Source organism: Zeus faber (assembly GCF_960531495.2).
Source record: "Zeus faber genome assembly, chromosome: 5".
NCBI classification, from domain to species: Eukaryota; Metazoa; Chordata; class Actinopteri; order Zeiformes; family Zeidae; genus Zeus; species Zeus faber.
In genome coordinates, this window is record NC_137192.1 from 9,685,187 (window position 1) to 9,702,173 (window position 16,987).

Sequence of the window (16,987 nt, forward strand, 5' to 3'; positions counted from 1 at the left end):
GTCTGGATATAAAGATTTTATTCTGCGAGCTTGAGCTGAGGTGCACGGTCCCAGGCCGCCTGAATATTCAAACGTGATTTTTGGCCAATGTTGACAGCCCTACCAAGTACTGATTGAATACCATAACTTAACCACACGATACTATTAGGTGACAACACATTTCATTTACACACAACATCAAAGTGTCGGTTACGTACTTATTTCGTGGCATTCCGCCCTGCGGCCAGCCCTTCATCTCTCCAGAATGGTACATGGGCGCCCCCTGGGGGTTGCCCTGCATTCCCTGCATCATGGCGTTCTGAGGCGGGCCACCCATTCTCCCTGGCACCATGTTGCCTGGCGGGCTGCTGCCCGGACCCATGAATGACGGGTCCCCCTGCTGGTTTATGCCTGCAAGCACAAACGTTAAAAAAAAAAAAGTGGTCATGGGTACGAACCTTGAACTATGCACAACCAGATTTGGGCCATTATCTTATCATCATGTGCAGTCTGGTTGCCTCGCTGTCAACATTTATCTATTGATCTCGCTCAATTATAAATGACTAAAATCTGGCAACCATTTTGTGAGTCTTGGCAACCAAAAGGTTACGCACGGCTGCCCACTTCAACCACTTCAAGTTAGTGTTGAGGCCTTCCGTCAATTATGAGAATGAAGCCGCTTAATAATAAATACATTCCTATGTTGAACACTAACCCTTATTTACAAAAACTTGAATCGGGTATGCAAAGTTCAGAGACCACTCACCATAGTTACCTCCGTAGTTGAAGGCCTGCTGTCCGGGCTGGTTCATCGGGGGTCCCCCCATGGGGTTGTCCATGCCTCCGGCGGCTGTGACGTTGGGAGGGGGGCTGAAGCCACCAGCTGGCCCTTGGCCTTGCTGCTGCTGCTGCTGCTGCTGCTGCTGTTGCTGCTGCTGCTGCTGTTGCTGCTGCTGCTGTTGCTGCTGCTGCATGAACATCATCATGCGCTGCCGGCTCATCTGTATCATCTCTCTGTTGCGCTGCGCCATCATCTGGGCGTTGAGGAAACCAGGCTGGGGGGGGTAGCCAACAGTTCAGAATCCATACATGCCTCTACTGATGGCAAAATCGGTCCAACAAGTTCAAATTAAACTGAGCTGACACCTCGTCTGCTGCAACTCTCTGTCACACTATCTCCCTTGTTCATCAGAACAAGCTCTAGTGTGGCGTGTATGTGGCCAAAATTCAAAATTCAGGGACCCCGGAGGAGATTTTGTCTACATGGTTTAAACATCAAGGAAATATTGAAAAACTGACACTGTTTGTATCCCTGATTTCCTTTGCAAAAATTGGCATATTTTCAAGCCATTAAAAAACCCCCCAAAAAAACAACGTTGAAAGTCTGAGTTAAACCTGCTTTAAGTACAGAGTTTGAGTGTGTGTTGCCATTAAATGTTGGGGTGTGGAGACAGCATACCTGCCCACCCATGCCAGGGGCCTGCATACCAGGCTGCATGCCTGGGCGCATTGCAGGGTTTCCTCCAGGGGCATTCTCCATCTTCATACCTTGTCTCGTCTGGTTCAGGAACTGCATGACATGACAAGATGCAGACATAAAATATTTTAGCATCATATTTAGGAACATAACATGGAGGTACCTTCATGTGTTACCGTGTAGAACACGGTAACACAATGAGAGTGTGTGTTGCAGAATCACCTGCTGTCCTTGCAGTCTCTGCTGGAGCTGCAGTCGAAGGGGCTTTGTAGCGTTCATCATGCGGGGTCGCATCATGTTAGCGCGGGGGTTGCCCATAGCGGCTATGCCACCCATGCCTGGGAAGCTCGGCTGGCCCATCTGGTTAATCATGGGGTTGAAGCCTGCAGGTGACTGGCCCTGTACGCCGTTTCCGCCATACCCCGGCTGCATGGCCATGGAGGGCGGCCCTGGATAACCCTGGCCGTAGATGGGCTTTTGGTCCATCCCCATGGAGGAGTCTGGCCCAGAGAACGGCTCTGATGGCGGGTGTTGACCCTGGCCATGACCAGGACCCTGCTGTGGCCCCTCGGGCCCATGATTCTGGGTGGAGAGAAAGGAGCTACACGTCATGCCACTTCAGCTGATTCATGCGGAGTTGGAAATTAGAAAATGACCAGCCATTAAAAACCACAATTGACACAAGCATCATTAATTCCAGTGATAAGCCTGATCTTTCAGCTCACCTGGCCTACCAGGGCGGGGATGCCGAGGGCCTTGTCGATCTCTTCCAGAGCTATGACGTCTGTGTTGTTGAGTAGCGAGTCCAGCTGGTCCAGGAGTGCTCGCTCGTCACTCTGGCCCTCACTGGTGGTCGGAGGTGCGAGCAGCTCATCGAGGGGGTTCCCGAACTGGCCCCTGGCACGAGCAGACACACAGGAGATCTCCATCCGTTTCATTGGGTTTCTTCATTTATGTATGAAAACAAAAACACAAAACAGTTAATACATACCCACTTAATACATGCCCATTAGTTTGTCTGGAGAGGATTATGGTAAACACATTCCAAAAATGAAAGGCGCCGACACAGTGAACAACACACACAACTGTCTTAGTAAGTATATAATGTTAACAAACTATGTTCAACAAGAGTAAAGTAAAAGTGTGGAAATATGGAGGAATCTCTGTGTAAAAAATGTCATTTTCTGAGAACCAAGAGAGAAGGCATTGGGAGAATAGGTGTTTTGTGGTTCTGATAGAAAACAAAAAGCAGAATCTTGACCAATCAACTGGTGAGGCCCAGCCAAAATGGGCTGGGCAATTTGTCCACATGGTTTAGAAAATTTAATATATCAATTAACTGAATGACCAAAATTGAATCGGCAAGCATGAAGACATGTATCATGGTCAAACATGATCGAAAGACCTGTATGTTAGGGGTTAATACTCCTATCAGTGGCCCTGACTAAGGCACTGGAAAAAGAGCTGGAGTTGCTCCCCGGGCGCTGTACTACGGCTGCCCACTGCTCCTAGGTAGAGGATGGGTCAAATGCAGAGGATATCTAATTTACCTCAGTGGGATTAATAAACTATACAAAATAAAAATATTAAAATTAAATAAATGAGGTTGCCATTTCAAATTCAAAAGCCTCATACTTTTAGTCTTTAAACTAAACATGAGCTGGTTGCCGTGCAAAGTGTTTACCTGTTCATATTGCTTGGAGTTCTGTCCATCCCTGTGCCAGAGTCTGACCAAGATGGCGACTGTGGTGGGGGGCCTTGTCCACCAAAGGGGCTCATACCCATGTTGCCGTCGCTGGAACCTACAGGGAACATTCATGACATAGTCAAAATAACATAGCAGTATAAGATTATATCATTCCTGTCTTATGTTTGGATGACAATACTGTGAAAGAACTATGCAACATACCCATCTCCATGAGTTGCTGCTGCAGCATAGAGCGCGAGTTTCCAGGAACACTGTTCGATCGGTTCATCATGGACCCTCCCATCATGCCAGGGCGTCCGATGCCGGAGTGCCCGGGACCGCCCACACCGGAGTGCCCGGGACCGCCCAAGACAGGGTGCCCAGGACCTCCCAAGCCTGGGTGCCCGGGACTACCAGCGGACCTGGGCATTCCCCACTCTGTGGACCCAGCCATGGGGGGGCGTTGTTGCATCCCCATGCCTCTGCCAATACCTCCTGGGAATCAACACACAGCATTAAACAGATGAACTCCAAGTCAGCAGTATATGTGTGACCCATTAAAGGTGGACAAAGTGGATGAGTTACTTGTGGCACCACCCCGTGGTGGACAAACACTCATGCCTCCGGGGAAGCCGTTTGCCATGGTGCCTGCCCGGATAGGAGCTTCTATGTTCTCCTGTTTGACCAGGGTGGGACAGGGGACGTTCCGCCTCCCTGCGAGACCCCCACCTTCTCCACCCATGGGCTTGGCGTCCAACGAGAGGGCTCTCTGGTAGGAACCCCGCTGGCCCTGGGCCATGGGGCCTCTCTCCCGGTCTGCATGACGCAGATTAACATGGTTAGGCCATGTACCACATTTATCGCAGTCAAATAATTCCTGTTCCGTTTTTAAACATTTTCCATATGATACAGTAAAGGAATGTACCGTGCGGACTGTCCGTCTGCTTGCTTCCCACTTCTTTCCCAGCTCTTGAGTCTGGCTCTGGGTAAAAGCCAGAGTTGTTTCTGGGGGCTCCCAGAATTGTCTCTAGGGTCTCCAACTGCAAGAGCAATACTGATTGTTAGGAAAACATTTTATATTTGGGATATGAAATTAGGCAAATTGTCATGGTAGGCGGGTTTTTGTACCTCATCAAGAGGCTCAGTCTTGACCTTGCTTTCCATGGGCTGGGGGTTAGAGCTGGAGACCCCGGTGGCCTGGGCCCCCCTCCCCTCCAGCTCCTCCAGCTTTGGCTTGATGTCGCTGCCATCTTTGGAGTCATCCTTGTTGAGGAGGTAGTGGAGGAGGGCGTGTGTCTTCTCTTTCTTGGGGCTATGCTGCTCCGGTTTTGCCTCCGGTCCTCTGGTGCCGGTCATGGCTGCCGAACCCCCTTCGGGACCTCCACCATCCAGGGCGCTTTTGCCAGTGGCCTCAGCAGTGATGCGGGCCACCTCGTCGGGAGTGTTCCCATTTTGCAGCAGCTTGTGGAGGATCTTGTGCTTCTCCTGCAGGGACTGGTTGCCGAGGTGTCCCGTCCCTCCAGAGGAGCTCACCGCTCCAAGACCCTGCTGTCCCACGCCACCCGTCGAGGAAGACACGCCTGTAGAGGATGGGCTGGTGACTCCGTCCTTTCGTTCAGGCGTGGAGCTGGGGCCAGAGTTTGGTGTGGGGTTCGTTGGCACCAGTTCTTCCATGGGGGTGGTGAGGAGCTGGAGGAGCTTCTTGTGACCCTTTGGGTCGTGCACCCGCCGATTGGGTTCGCCCCCGGCAGGACACCCCTCTCTGCTGGCCTGGCTGTCTGGCTTCTCCAGGGGGCCCTCTGTGGCGGGCGTGTGAGACTGTTGCTGTGGCTCCCCGACGGACCCCAGTGAGCTGCCTGGACTCTTTGAATCAGTGTGGGCTGACAGCCCCGCTTTGCTGGGGCCTCCCTGCGCCTGGCTCTGGTTGGTGGAGTTGACACTAGGGGAGCTGTCAGGCTTATGTGGGGGAGGAGAGGTTAGGGGGGAGGGCATGGGGTTGCCCACTCCCTCACTGATAGCCTGGAGAGCATTCAAGGAACTGCTGGAGAACGTGGTCGCTCCTCCTCCCCCCCCAGAGCCACCCGGGTGACTGGAGCTCATTGGAGAGTTCATACCTGAGAAAGAAACACACAAAAAGCAAATGAGAGATACATTTTAATACAATAAATATCTATCCATGAATGCTTAAGTTCTGCAAAAGTTGATGACATTGGAAAAGTACCTCCAGGTGAAAAGGGGCTTGCGCCCATTTTGGGGCTCCCTCGGACTCTGGGAGAGCCCATGACATTGTGCGGGGGGCCGTTCATTCCTGGGCTGGTGTGAGAAGGGCTGGTCATACCCAGTCCGTACCCCCCTCCGCCCCCACCTCCATGGAAGTGACCCATTGACTGGTGTTGGTGCTGTTGCTGCTGGTGTTGATGTTGCTGGTGTTGCTGCTGGTGCTGCTGCATGCTGTGGTGGCCCATCTGACTCATCTGACTCATGGGCCCCATCTGGTTTGCTGGGTTCATCGGCGAGTTCATTGGATGCATGGAATTCATCTGATTAATTTGACCCATGTTGTTCATCTGGTGCACGTTGCTCATTTGGTGCATGGAATTCATCTGGTTCATTTGATTTATGGAACTCATCTGATTCACGGGGTTCATATGATGCATGGAATTCATGCGGTTGCCCCCAGCGTAGGGTGGCGCCCCTCTCTGTGGCATGTTGCCCTGCTCGGCCATGTAGCCCCTATTAGCACACATACCCATGGCTCCACCCATGCCCCCACTGGGACCCATGTTCATCTGCGGATTGGGGTTGTTCACACCCATGCCCTGCGGTCTCATGCCTGGACCCTGGTTGCCACGGTAGCCATTCTGCTCCCTAGTTGGGTAAAAGGAACAGGTGAAAATCGATACAAAAGGGCCACAACACAATTCTATATCGAAATATTGAAATTGTATAAACAATGGGAATTGCTGCAAGCTTTTCAAAACAAACTCAATCTCAATTCTAGACACAGAAATCGAATATTTAAATTTGTGTTTACTTTTATGTAAGCAAGATAAACAGTGCGTTACTTGCAGCATTGTAAGAAACACGCACGCACAAACACAAACGAATACGTTTGTGACTCTAGTGACACCTAGAGTTGCGGAAATTGTATTAAATGGAAGTGGAAGATGGCTTCATGACTTCCAAAACAAAAGTATTGATATTATAATTTCCTCAATCGTTTCGGAGAGTGAAACAATAGAATTGAAATCGTATTGGAGTCTTTATTTGTTTATTTTTCAACCCAGCCGTACTAAACATGTGATGGTGTGGATGCCGGTGTTCACCTCTGTAGCAGATGTGTAGAGAGGAAGGTCGGAGGCTCATTGGAGTTGGGATTTCGGCAGAGGTCGCTCCTGGTCTGGGCTGTTACTGGGGTCCCGTCCGACAGAGAGAAATGATAGAGCGGCGTCTCCGCGTGGCCGTGGAGGAAAGCTACGGCGGGACACGAACACAACAAATACACCATAAGAACGAATCGGAACAGGACAAGCAGGTCAGGTTGAACGTGGCGGTGTGAAGCTCACCGTCGTGGTAATGGCGCTTGTAAGACCAGGGCTGTCCCTCACTGCGGTGGAGGAACATCTGCATGCAGCGCCTCACTAGGTTCTCCCAGCCGGGACGCATGGTGGTGTGGAGGGAGCTCTGCTGCTCGATCTCAATCAGTTTACCTGCAGGGAGGAGAGAGGCCTTCAAGGTCACAGGGCAAATAGACTAGAACAAAGCATGAAGCACAAGACAATTGTGTGTGTGACAACCTGTAGACAACGCTGGACAATAAAACCACAACATGAGACATTTTCCATGATGTAACATTAAGCTGGATGATTTCCATATATCAAAAGGTCTTTAAGCTTTCTAGAAGCGTTGGACTTAGATGCCACATTTCGGAGGACCGAGCGTGAATTGTGTTCGTCAACCCCTCTTTCTCCAGGCCAAACACAAAACGGGAATAAGGAAATAAAGAAAAATCCAATGAAACAACCAGTCTTACCAGTCAGTTCATGGCGGGTGCTGAATCTCTCTGTCCTCTCCACTGCAGCGATTCGTCGCACCACACAGATCATACACGACTGCAAGTCTGGTGGGGGAAATCCAACAAACAACATCTGTCAGTACAATGCACAGCCTTGAGTTAATGGCCACTTGTAGTTCAGGAGGATGATTGCAATAATAAAAGTAAATCTTTCGGGAAAACAGAGGACACTGCATGTACACAAACAGTGGTCATTGTTCAAGATGACTAGAGTTGTGTGAACATATATATCATTCTGAATTGTTTTAGGGTGGCTCTAGTTTTCAGGCAAAAATGGCAGCCACGCCTTCTCACCTTCTCCCTCCTCCATCATAGCACGGGGCTGAGTGAGTGCAAAACACTGCATGGTTTCATAGCGCTGGCCCCCGGGCACCTCATCGGACGGCCCATGGTTCTGGCCGTGGGCGAACTTTACCAGCATGCGGCAGTTGAAGGTGTGGCTCTTCTGCCGGGGAGCAGCTCCACCCCAGGGGGCACCATTCAAAGCTAGGACGGAGAAAGGTATTTGTTAGACTGGTTGACATGTTTAGGAGTGCGTTTCGGTGTGTATTTCTGCAAATTCTGTGTGTGTGTGTGTTTTGCGCCTACATTGTCATACATGCCCAGGTGTGCTTGAGAACATGTGTGTGTGTGTGTGTGTGTGTGTGTGTGTGTACAGACATGCAGCTGTGGAACATTTATGGGAGAGTGTGTATGTGTCTGGGCCTGCACGCCTCACCACCAGGCTTGGGGAGGTTTTTGTGGAACTCGTCGCGGTCTTCCTCGTGCAGGATGTTGTACACGCTGGTGTTGATGAGCTCCTCCTGCTTGTACTGCAGGTACTGCGTCACGTTGTCCGACACAAAGACGATGCTGCCCTCCCGGTTCACCACAAACAGGAAGCCATCCAGGGCCTGGACAATGACCGCATCAATGCAGATGATTAGTAGTCAGATTAGTACCAATGACAAATTTTGACACCTAAAAGGTTCATCTTCAGTCAGTGTGCCAAAAATGTGGGCCAGGGCAAACCCATTTCTTTCAGGACTTCCAGTACATAAACTAAAAATATCGAAAATTATTGTCAAATTCAAAGTATTAGTATAAGATTTCCCTCTTAGCGCTGTTAGCTGGTGCGGAGGCACACAAAGCCGACCTGAAGGAGCAGCGGCCCCAGATGGTCCTTATCGATGACCCCTTGACCAGTGGAGGACACGTCTGACTTCTGGACGTCATCATCGCTGCACGTGCTCTTCCCTGAGAACAGAAAAAGGATGCATGGGTTGTAGAACGATAGGGAGCGGCCACTATATTGACCATTTGCGCATCTCTTCCACAGCCACCCTATCAGCCATTGAATACATTCACTCCCATTCCCATCTTCAGAGGCAACAGAGGCCAAGCGACCAAAGCCATGTCCCGCTGGATTAAAAGGATATATGATCTGATGAAAGACATAGTATGTCCCTCAAGGTAAGGTGTAAGAAGTCCACAAACCCCTGAACATGGAGCTAATTTGATATTTATGATTCTATGGCATGATGTATACATAGGACAAATCCACAAACAAGAGTCAAGTCCATATTAAACACTACTTGAAAAGCCATTTCAACTATGCAGCGTGACTACATTCCCATGATGCAAAACATTCATGAAATTTCTCTCCGCTCCCATGGTTGTGTAATGGAATTAATCAGCAGTACCATCAACCACCAGGTGGCAGCACAAGCTATAAATGCATTACTAGAATGCCTTTCTAGTAATGCCATTCTCTTCTCACCATGTGTCTGAAGGTTTTGTCAGACACCACTGTGTATAACAAGACGCTAGGGAGTTCTGGGTAAGTTAATGACCATGAAAATCTAAATGATATGTGATTTTTACTTCAAGTTTTTTCTATATTTTGAGAAGAAGAACAGAAAGAACTGATTAGGGATGCAGGATGGGGGGGGGGGGAATAATGTCAGGAAAAAGCAGCATCTGGAGAACAATGTGTAAGAGGTGAGAGGAGAGGTGTGTAAAATGGCTAACGGAGAGAAAAAGGAGGAGAAAAGAGAGAGGCCCTTCATCACTCCCGTCCTGTAACTATAGCAACCTGGCTGCTGAATGCTGGGAGCAGCAGTAGCCAGCTGTGACCCTCTGGGTAGATTCCAATATGATAGCGCTTTCCCTCTTCCTTCCCCACTTAACCTCACACCATTGCATGCACACCCAGCCAAATTAGATAGATGCAAATGGCCGCCTCTTCCTCTTTGGCTATTCTAGTTCTGGGGATTAGGGTACGAAGGCCAGGGGAAGGGAGTCGATTATTTTGTATTTTTGCATTTCTTTTAACAAGCTCTAGAATGGATTCAGGATCGCCTGCGTCATTAGTTTTCTGTAGGGAGCAGGCTTTGGCACTTAAAGATACAAACTGTCACTGACGGCCTCGAGCCATCACGGCCACAGATAGGGCTCAATTACTGGTGTTCATTTCAACACAAACAGCCGGAGCAGCCGCCTGTCTGCGGCGGCCCGGCCCTGAACTGAGTGTCACCGCTCCATCACCTGTATTACACAGACACACCGAAGGACTCGCTGTACACTCACACTCATAGAATGAGTAAAACAAAGACGACAGCATATTGGCAGCCATGGTACCGCCTCTGCATCTTGACAGCAGTTAAATTTGAGGCCCAGACGGTACCTTGCTCTTTGATTTGTCTGATCTGCCGCACGGTCTCCTTGAGGATGGCACACTTGTCCGGCTTGACGTTGAAGCTGTCGATGTTAGAGAGGTTTGCCGAGATGAGCTCGGCCAGCTCCTCGATGTATTTGCTCTCCTGTTCCCGCCGACGTTTGTCACACCTGCCGGGGGGCACCAAGGGAGTGAGGTGTGTTGCCATGGTAACATCGACACACGCGCACATGCATGTTCTTTGGTTGGTGGTCGGCAGTGGGGTCAAATGCTGACTCGGGGCTCGGGGCGAAAGGGACGGCACGGCATTCTGAAGTGAGATGTGGTGCAGGAAAAAGAAACTCACCCGAGCCCTGGTGTGTCACAGGTGGATAGTTTCCGTTTCCGGTCGGTGCACAGAGGCTCCATCGAGTTCTCGCCTACACCACTCATGCTCCGCGCATATCAGCACCTAGAGAGAGACACACATACATGAGGGGGGAAACTGATGTTTGTTTGCCACAATCCAGTAAAAAGACACGTATGGACAGGTGAGTGTCTTGAATTTTTAATAACAGCCGAGTCAATCAGAAAAAATGCCAAATTCATATTGAGCGTAACAACTGTGTCAGTGGCTACATATTAACCAGTCTCACAGCTGCTGGGGTTATGATGAAACTTGTTTCCAGGGGTACAGTAGGCTGCACATTTACTTGGATTTATAAGGGTAGACTGTCCAGTGAGAAGAGCAGCCTCTAGTTACTGCCCAGCGGTGGATGGAAGTGAAATCTCATCTGTTCCACTGTGAGGAGCAACTGATGATGATGTAGTGATTTGGAGCCTCGGGGGAGATGGGTCATCAGGCGTTCAGCCAGCCTGCCTGCTAGAGCTGCTACCGCCAGCCCAGTGATACCACTCTTGCAGCAGTCGGAGCACATACACACACAAAGAAACCGTGAGCACAAACACTGTCGCTGGGGCATGCTCAGACATGTAGCAGCACGGCCAGAGTCTGTGGAGGAGAAGAATTATCTCTCCCTCTATGTCTGTCTCAGTATGGCAGATGATATTCACCAGCACCATCCCACTGTCTGGAAGCACCTTAAAAAAAATCCACTGTTATGGGGCTGCTGCTGAGTCCCTTCTTCCCTCCCTCCCTCTCAGAGTGGAACAGTGCTTGGCTGCAGGGACCCTGCCCTTGTTTTCCTGCTATGGCCTTGCCCTGCAGCTGACCCCCCCCCTCCCGCCGCACCACGGTTCACATTAGAGGAAACCTCTACGGCCGCCTGCTAAGGTCATTGCTCTTCCGAACTCCCACCCAGAAACATACACTTGCTCACGTTCTGATTGTGAATGCACATACAATAAATGCACAGATTTACAGCATTTGCTACCATGCTATAAGTGCAAGGCCACTTGAAAGATCCAGTTCTACAAAAACAGGCGCACAAAGGCACACACACACACACACACACACGACCGTGGAATGAGCTCATTCCAGAGTGGAGACGTGCAAACAGAGATGTTATGCAACCTCAGCAGCCTGGCTGCCGTCCGGGACATGCAGCCCGGTCACCCACTGGCACTCTACTACTACAATAACAGCAAAGAACCAGCGACCCCGGGTGCGTCCAAGAGCACCCAGACTCCGGCCATAAATCTGCACTGCATGCTCCCAGTCTGTCTACCTCTCACCACCTCCCTCTAAATCTGGCACTTCCACTCGGTCTTCTTCATATGTTCTCACTGCCACTCGGTCCCTCCCTCCCTGCCTCCTGCCTTCAGCCCCTCCCTCCTTCCATCCCTCCCTCCCTCCCTGTTTCCTTCCTTCCTAGTTTCTGTCCTAAGGCTCACCTCTGCAGCAGTGGAAGGGAAAAAAATGACATCAGTCTTCAGTCAGGCGTCATACACTGCACAGAGGCCTTCTGACAAGAGGAGAAACACGGTAGAGTGCTCTGGCTCTGTGCACACAATAAATGAGACCTAGATATGGCTTTACTAAAGGTTCCTCCGCAAATGCATGTAACAGAGTCTCCTTGGAAAGAGTTTGCGGAACTGGTCAACGTGGGAGCCGGGAGCCCCCAGGGGTCTTTCGGGTTGTTCCAGGGGTCCCCAGCAAAGTGATTAATTTTTTACCTGCACCATTATTTCATTTACAAGACCTGATCATAGTTCCGCCATTACCTCTAGAACTATAGTATAGACAGGTATGGAAGTTTGGACTACATCATATCCAACAATAAAAATCTTCTCAGATTGAGGTCCCAGAGACTGAATTTTATCAAATGGGTGCCTAATGTGTATCAAATTGAGGGTCCTTGAGAATCACTGCTTTATACGACAGCGTCATCACTTTTTTTCTCCCCTCCCTTCACTGGTTGAAAATAATTGAGAGACGCTAAGTAGTCGGCTTAAATGTTCATTTTCGGCAGCAAGCGAGGCTTGGCTTTGACCCCTGCTGTGATCTAGCACCTTTCCTGGAAGTTCAACAATTTGAGCCTTTTATAGATGCAATCCAGCTCAACCCGCCCTCCGGAGGCAAAGTGTGAGAGATCAACAGCAACCCAGCGCACCACAGATGAGTCACGACAGGCCTGGCATTATGCAAATGCCTCTGAATCAGCCACTTCTGACAGTGTGAAACTTGCCCAGAAAAGTTTTGCACAAAACATCAGGTACAATGCACAGTGGCTGTGAACGTCGTGGGCGATAATAAATGTCTCTACTTGATAAAAAAAAGAAAGTCTGTGTTTGCTTCACATCTCACCTTTGCCAGTTCAAGTTCCAATCAAGCTCCATCCAGTGCAGTGTCAGTGGGACCTCAATGTTTCAGCATATCCTGCAAGGAGAGACGGCACAAGGTCACGTATTCTGTCATCCGCAGCAAACGTCAAGTGCACGCGCAGCCCCACCGCCAACAAGAACGTGTTTAAATCATTTTGGCTACCATCTGACCCATCTTGACTTGAATAAATTGCCTAAATATTAGGTGTAATCACAAACATTTCCATATTCCATACTTTTAATTGAGGCTGAATTAACCATTTATATATAAAGAGCCACCCATTCCCTAAGCATCCACGGTTCTATCCCACTAAAAGGGGCCGGTGATGGCATTCATCCACTTCCTGTGAAAAGCAGCACGACTTTCAATGTATTTTTGTTGTCACAAAAATTCATGGGAAAGAAGCAATTTCTAAAAGTGCACAGGAAGCCACAGCAGATAGCATCCTGTTTGCGTCCTCCCTTGGCCTGTCCCACCGCGTCATCACTTCCCCTTCCTGGAAATGTGCCGAACCATCCACCCCAATTTACATACATTCTGTTTATGTGGTGCCTTCCCTCTCCTGCTGGCTCCAGCTCATACCTTCTCAGCTACCAGAAGCTTCCACTGGCCTGTTTCATCGGTTAAGCAAGAAGGCACCGGGGTTTTTTCCTACTATACTGAGATGTTTGGGCAGGGAGAAGGGAGTACATTGAAGATACACATCAAGTAATGTGGTATAGCAAAAATGCACCAATACCAATATGGGAATTCATATACCTATTGTCTGCCTATAGTTGTGTTTCCCGGGGAGCCAGTTAGCACTCATTCTGGTTTTTGAAAAACCTTTCAGACAGCACACACATCTTGGTAACCATTGTGTGAGAGCAGCAGTATCATTTTGGGGCTCTCTCTCTCAAGGATTATGAGTTAGGACTAAGAAATATGTTGTTATAATACCAATACCATGATATGAGATTAGATATCATCTGGGATTTTGGTTATAGCATATCATGATATCATGAAATATTGTATTTAAGGCTGCATTACAGTAAAGTAACTTAGTAGCAGAATTTTGTAGGCTGTTCTGTTCTAGCCAATGCTTTGTCTGCTTGGTCATAATATCCACATTAATCATGATTGTTTCTCAAAGATCGCAGCAAGTGAGCGGTACGGCTCATGGCGCGCCATACCAGAGAGCACAAGCATACAACGAACAGCCGTAACATTAAAACCACCACTTATAACCACTAATATTGTGTAGGTCCCCCTTGTGCCGCCAAAACAGCTCTGACCCGTCGAGGTATACTCGACTCCACAAGACCTCTGAAGGTGTCCCTTGGTATCTGGCACCGAGACGTTAGCAGCAGATCCTTTAAGAACTGTAAGTTGCGAGGTGGGGCCCCCATAGATTGGGCTTGCTGTTCCAACACACCGGGGCCACCCAGATGATGTAGAAAAAAACATGATCCATCAAACCAGGCAACCTTCTTTGATTGTAGGCACTTTCAGTGGTGGACAGCGGTCAACAAGGACTTTCTGACCGGTCAACGGCTACGCAGCCCCATATGCAGCAAGCTGCAATGCACTGTGTGCCCTGTAGGGGTGACATGATACTCCAAATCCACGATTCGATTTGACTTTCGACTTTAAGGTCACGATTCGATTTAAACTCCCCCCCCACACACACACTGACGCCTCTGCCATTGCTAGACTATCGAGTCTTGATTTGTAAAGAGAAATACTTGCTTCTCAATAAATACCTTTTATTTGAATATTAAAAATTATAAATAATAAGCGCAGAAAATCTGAGGTTATTTTTGCCAGAGGGGAACTCTGTTAGTAAAAGGCAAATTACTACTTGCAGCTCTGACCAGAGCGATCTTTTCTCCAAACAAAGCAAATAACTCACAGCCAATACCCCGCCGCCTGGCACGGTCCGTAAGCCAGTGGTTGAGGACCTCTGCATAAGACGACATTGATGGTCATTTATGAGGTTGTGTGATGGTTGTGTGAATTTATACATTCATGGCCACATATGTGGAATAACTGGACATTTTTGTCAAAGGAACGCCAGAGAGAGAAATGTGCCGGTGCGCTTGCGCATCCCCGCAGATGAACAAACTGGAAAAACGTATATTGAACATTATTGTTGTCTTTTTTGTAATATTCAAATTCTATTCGAATTTCATTCCTGCCGCCCTAGTGCCTCGTGGACAGGTGAGTGTGTGCCGAGGGATGCCCGCTGTGGCGCTGACCGAAGCTCTCCCAACTCCGAACCAAATTTCATGAAAGTCGGAGATGAGCAACGTTATTCAGTTCACCTGTCTGTGGTTTTCATGTTGTAGCTGATTGGTGTATATGGTTGTGCTTTGCTAGGTAGATGCCGTGGCGATATTTTCCTGAGAGACAGGGGGCGCTGTGCACTGACCAGTAGTGAAACTGAAAGAACTCCTGTAAACATTACAAAGAAGTCCATAGTGAAGGATCTGAATAAGTAGAAATGAACTGTAAAATTTAACATTTATAAAGTGTTAAATATATATACATATATAGTGGTTAGTTTGTCCAAACTGTCTGTGTAAACATTACAAGAAGTCCCAAGGTATTAAAATTGTTCAAATCTTTGGACAGGCGGCATGATGTCTTTCCATCAATTCAATCGCATCTGGTTATTTTTGTGATCACCCATGGATGGATCGTACAGATTGTACCTAAGGACCTCTTTGCACAACCTTCCTTCAGAACACATCCGTCTTGAATTACCTGAAGCGCATGGCGAGGAGTTCCAAAAATTGGGAGGTGCGCAACCTCGCAAAAAAAAATCGCTGTGCAACACTGTGGCGAGCACCGCAATGACATCATTTATGGCACGCGTACTAAACGACACTATGGCTGCGGTGACTATAAACTTGGATAAGAGGTGAGACCACCAATGCAGTAGTATAGCAAGGGCAGCAATGTTGTCCATGAAAGACCGAAGGTACATTGCAGTGTGTGTGTGTGTGTGTGTGTGTGTGTGTGTGTGTGTGTGTGTGTGTGTGTGTGTGTGTGTGTGTGTGTATTTGTCGGTGTGTGTGAGAGATGGAGGAAGAGATCCCCCTCTGCACAGATCAATGATCACATCAGAGCCTCCCGCACAGCTCTGTCACCGAGCTAAAGCTACAGCTGAATAATTCAACAGAGAGATGCTAAGTGTGCGAGGCGAAGGATTTTCAATTTGTGCTTTCGGACAAATTCCATGTCATGTTTGGAACACGTGTTTGGAAGAAGTAGATATGCTGAACCGGGGCTGGAGAAACGCATGTGTACACACACTGAAGAACAAGAGAAGGACAATAAGAACCTAGTGCCGGTCAGAATTACAAGAGCTAGGGTGACAGAAATGGGTGCAGGGGGAGCCCAAGCAGACAATCTGGAACGAAAGGAAGAGGAGGAATAGGCAGTGGCGAAGTAGAGGAGAGCAGAGAGGGGGCAATGCGTTGGGCTCAGCCAGCCAGCCGCACAGAGCGGACCAGAATAGTGTGGGACGGAATTCCAGCCTGAAAATAAAGCTTGCAACCCGAGCTCCCTGAGACGACAACCAGCAGGGCGAACAACAAACACTGGCCACCTCAAAACAAAATGTACACACAGACATACACGTGGGACAGAAGCAGAAAAAATGCTGATGACAATAAGGGCTTAAACGTTGGCAATATATGTTGATATATGAAAAAAAACAAAAAAAAACTGCAAAATATAAATTGGAAGTATGTTTTTGTTGGCATGTATAGGTTACTATAGAGGCATTTGAGGTCATTAACCTACTCTTAAACACACCATTGAATTTGAACACACACACACACACACACGCACACGCACACACACACACACACACACACACACACACAGTAATAAAGCAACAAAAAGGCGTCTACTGAAGTTTGGGTCATCAAGTGCAAAAAGGAAACAAGAGGGCCAAATGACTTCCTGTTTTTCTCCAAAGAGACGCCGCGCCTTCTCCTGAGTGCACTTAAAGCTCTCTGCCAAGATTGGGTACAATGAGCTTGCACGTCAATCCGGTGTCGATACCGTTTGTCACCCGAAGAACCCCTCACATCCCATAGCGCTCCAGCTAGCCCGGGTTCAAGTGTGGACCGCTGCCGTCAGCAGACACTGCATCCATTGGCTGTTTGTGTGCACACGTGCTTCTAATGAAACTCAAGTGAAGATGGTGAAGAGGAGGAATCAGCGAGACAGAGAATGCCTAGACTCAATGGGACATAGTGTGTGTGTGTGTGTGTGTGTGTGTATGTGTGTGTGTGAGTGGGGGGGGGGACATGTGCCAAGCATGTGTGTGCATGTCAGGAGTACTGTAGTGAGACTTC

At 48.7% G+C, this 16,987-nt stretch overlaps 1 protein-coding gene across 3 annotated transcripts in view; it reads right to left on the minus strand.

Moving 5' to 3' along the window:
• ncoa3 (nuclear receptor coactivator 3) overlaps positions 1-16,987 on the minus strand; it is a 32,636-nt gene that overhangs the window by 3,405 nt on the left and 12,244 nt on the right. Inside the window, exons 2-21 of one of the 3 annotated variants that reach the window (XM_080001628.1) lie at positions 12,621-12,692; positions 10,221-10,325; positions 9,884-10,044; positions 8,354-8,454; positions 7,937-8,111; positions 7,513-7,704; positions 7,177-7,263; positions 6,710-6,853; positions 6,470-6,617; positions 5,365-6,011; positions 4,272-5,257; positions 4,069-4,183; positions 3,729-3,959; positions 3,366-3,638; positions 3,141-3,258; positions 2,182-2,353; positions 1,679-2,038; positions 1,439-1,549; positions 746-1,034; positions 198-390 (exon numbers count right to left, since the gene is read on the minus strand). In XM_080001628.1, the coding sequence (XP_079857754.1) occupies positions 198-390; positions 746-1,034; positions 1,439-1,549; positions 1,679-2,038; positions 2,182-2,353; positions 3,141-3,258; positions 3,366-3,638; positions 3,729-3,959; positions 4,069-4,183; positions 4,272-5,257; positions 5,365-6,011; positions 6,470-6,617; positions 6,710-6,853; positions 7,177-7,263; positions 7,513-7,704; positions 7,937-8,111; positions 8,354-8,454; positions 9,884-10,044; positions 10,221-10,306 (4,589 nt within the window). In that variant the 5' untranslated portion in view covers positions 10,307-10,325; positions 12,621-12,692. Of the gene's footprint in view, positions 1-197; positions 391-745; positions 1,035-1,438; positions 1,550-1,678; positions 2,039-2,181; positions 2,402-3,140; positions 3,259-3,365; positions 3,639-3,728; positions 3,960-4,068; positions 4,184-4,271; positions 5,258-5,364; positions 6,012-6,469; positions 6,618-6,709; positions 6,854-7,176; positions 7,264-7,512; positions 7,705-7,936; positions 8,112-8,353; positions 8,455-9,883; positions 10,045-10,220; positions 10,326-12,620; positions 12,693-16,987 lie in introns of all 3 variants that reach the window. The other 2 variants (XM_080001627.1, XM_080001626.1) reach the window with 2 other exon arrangements.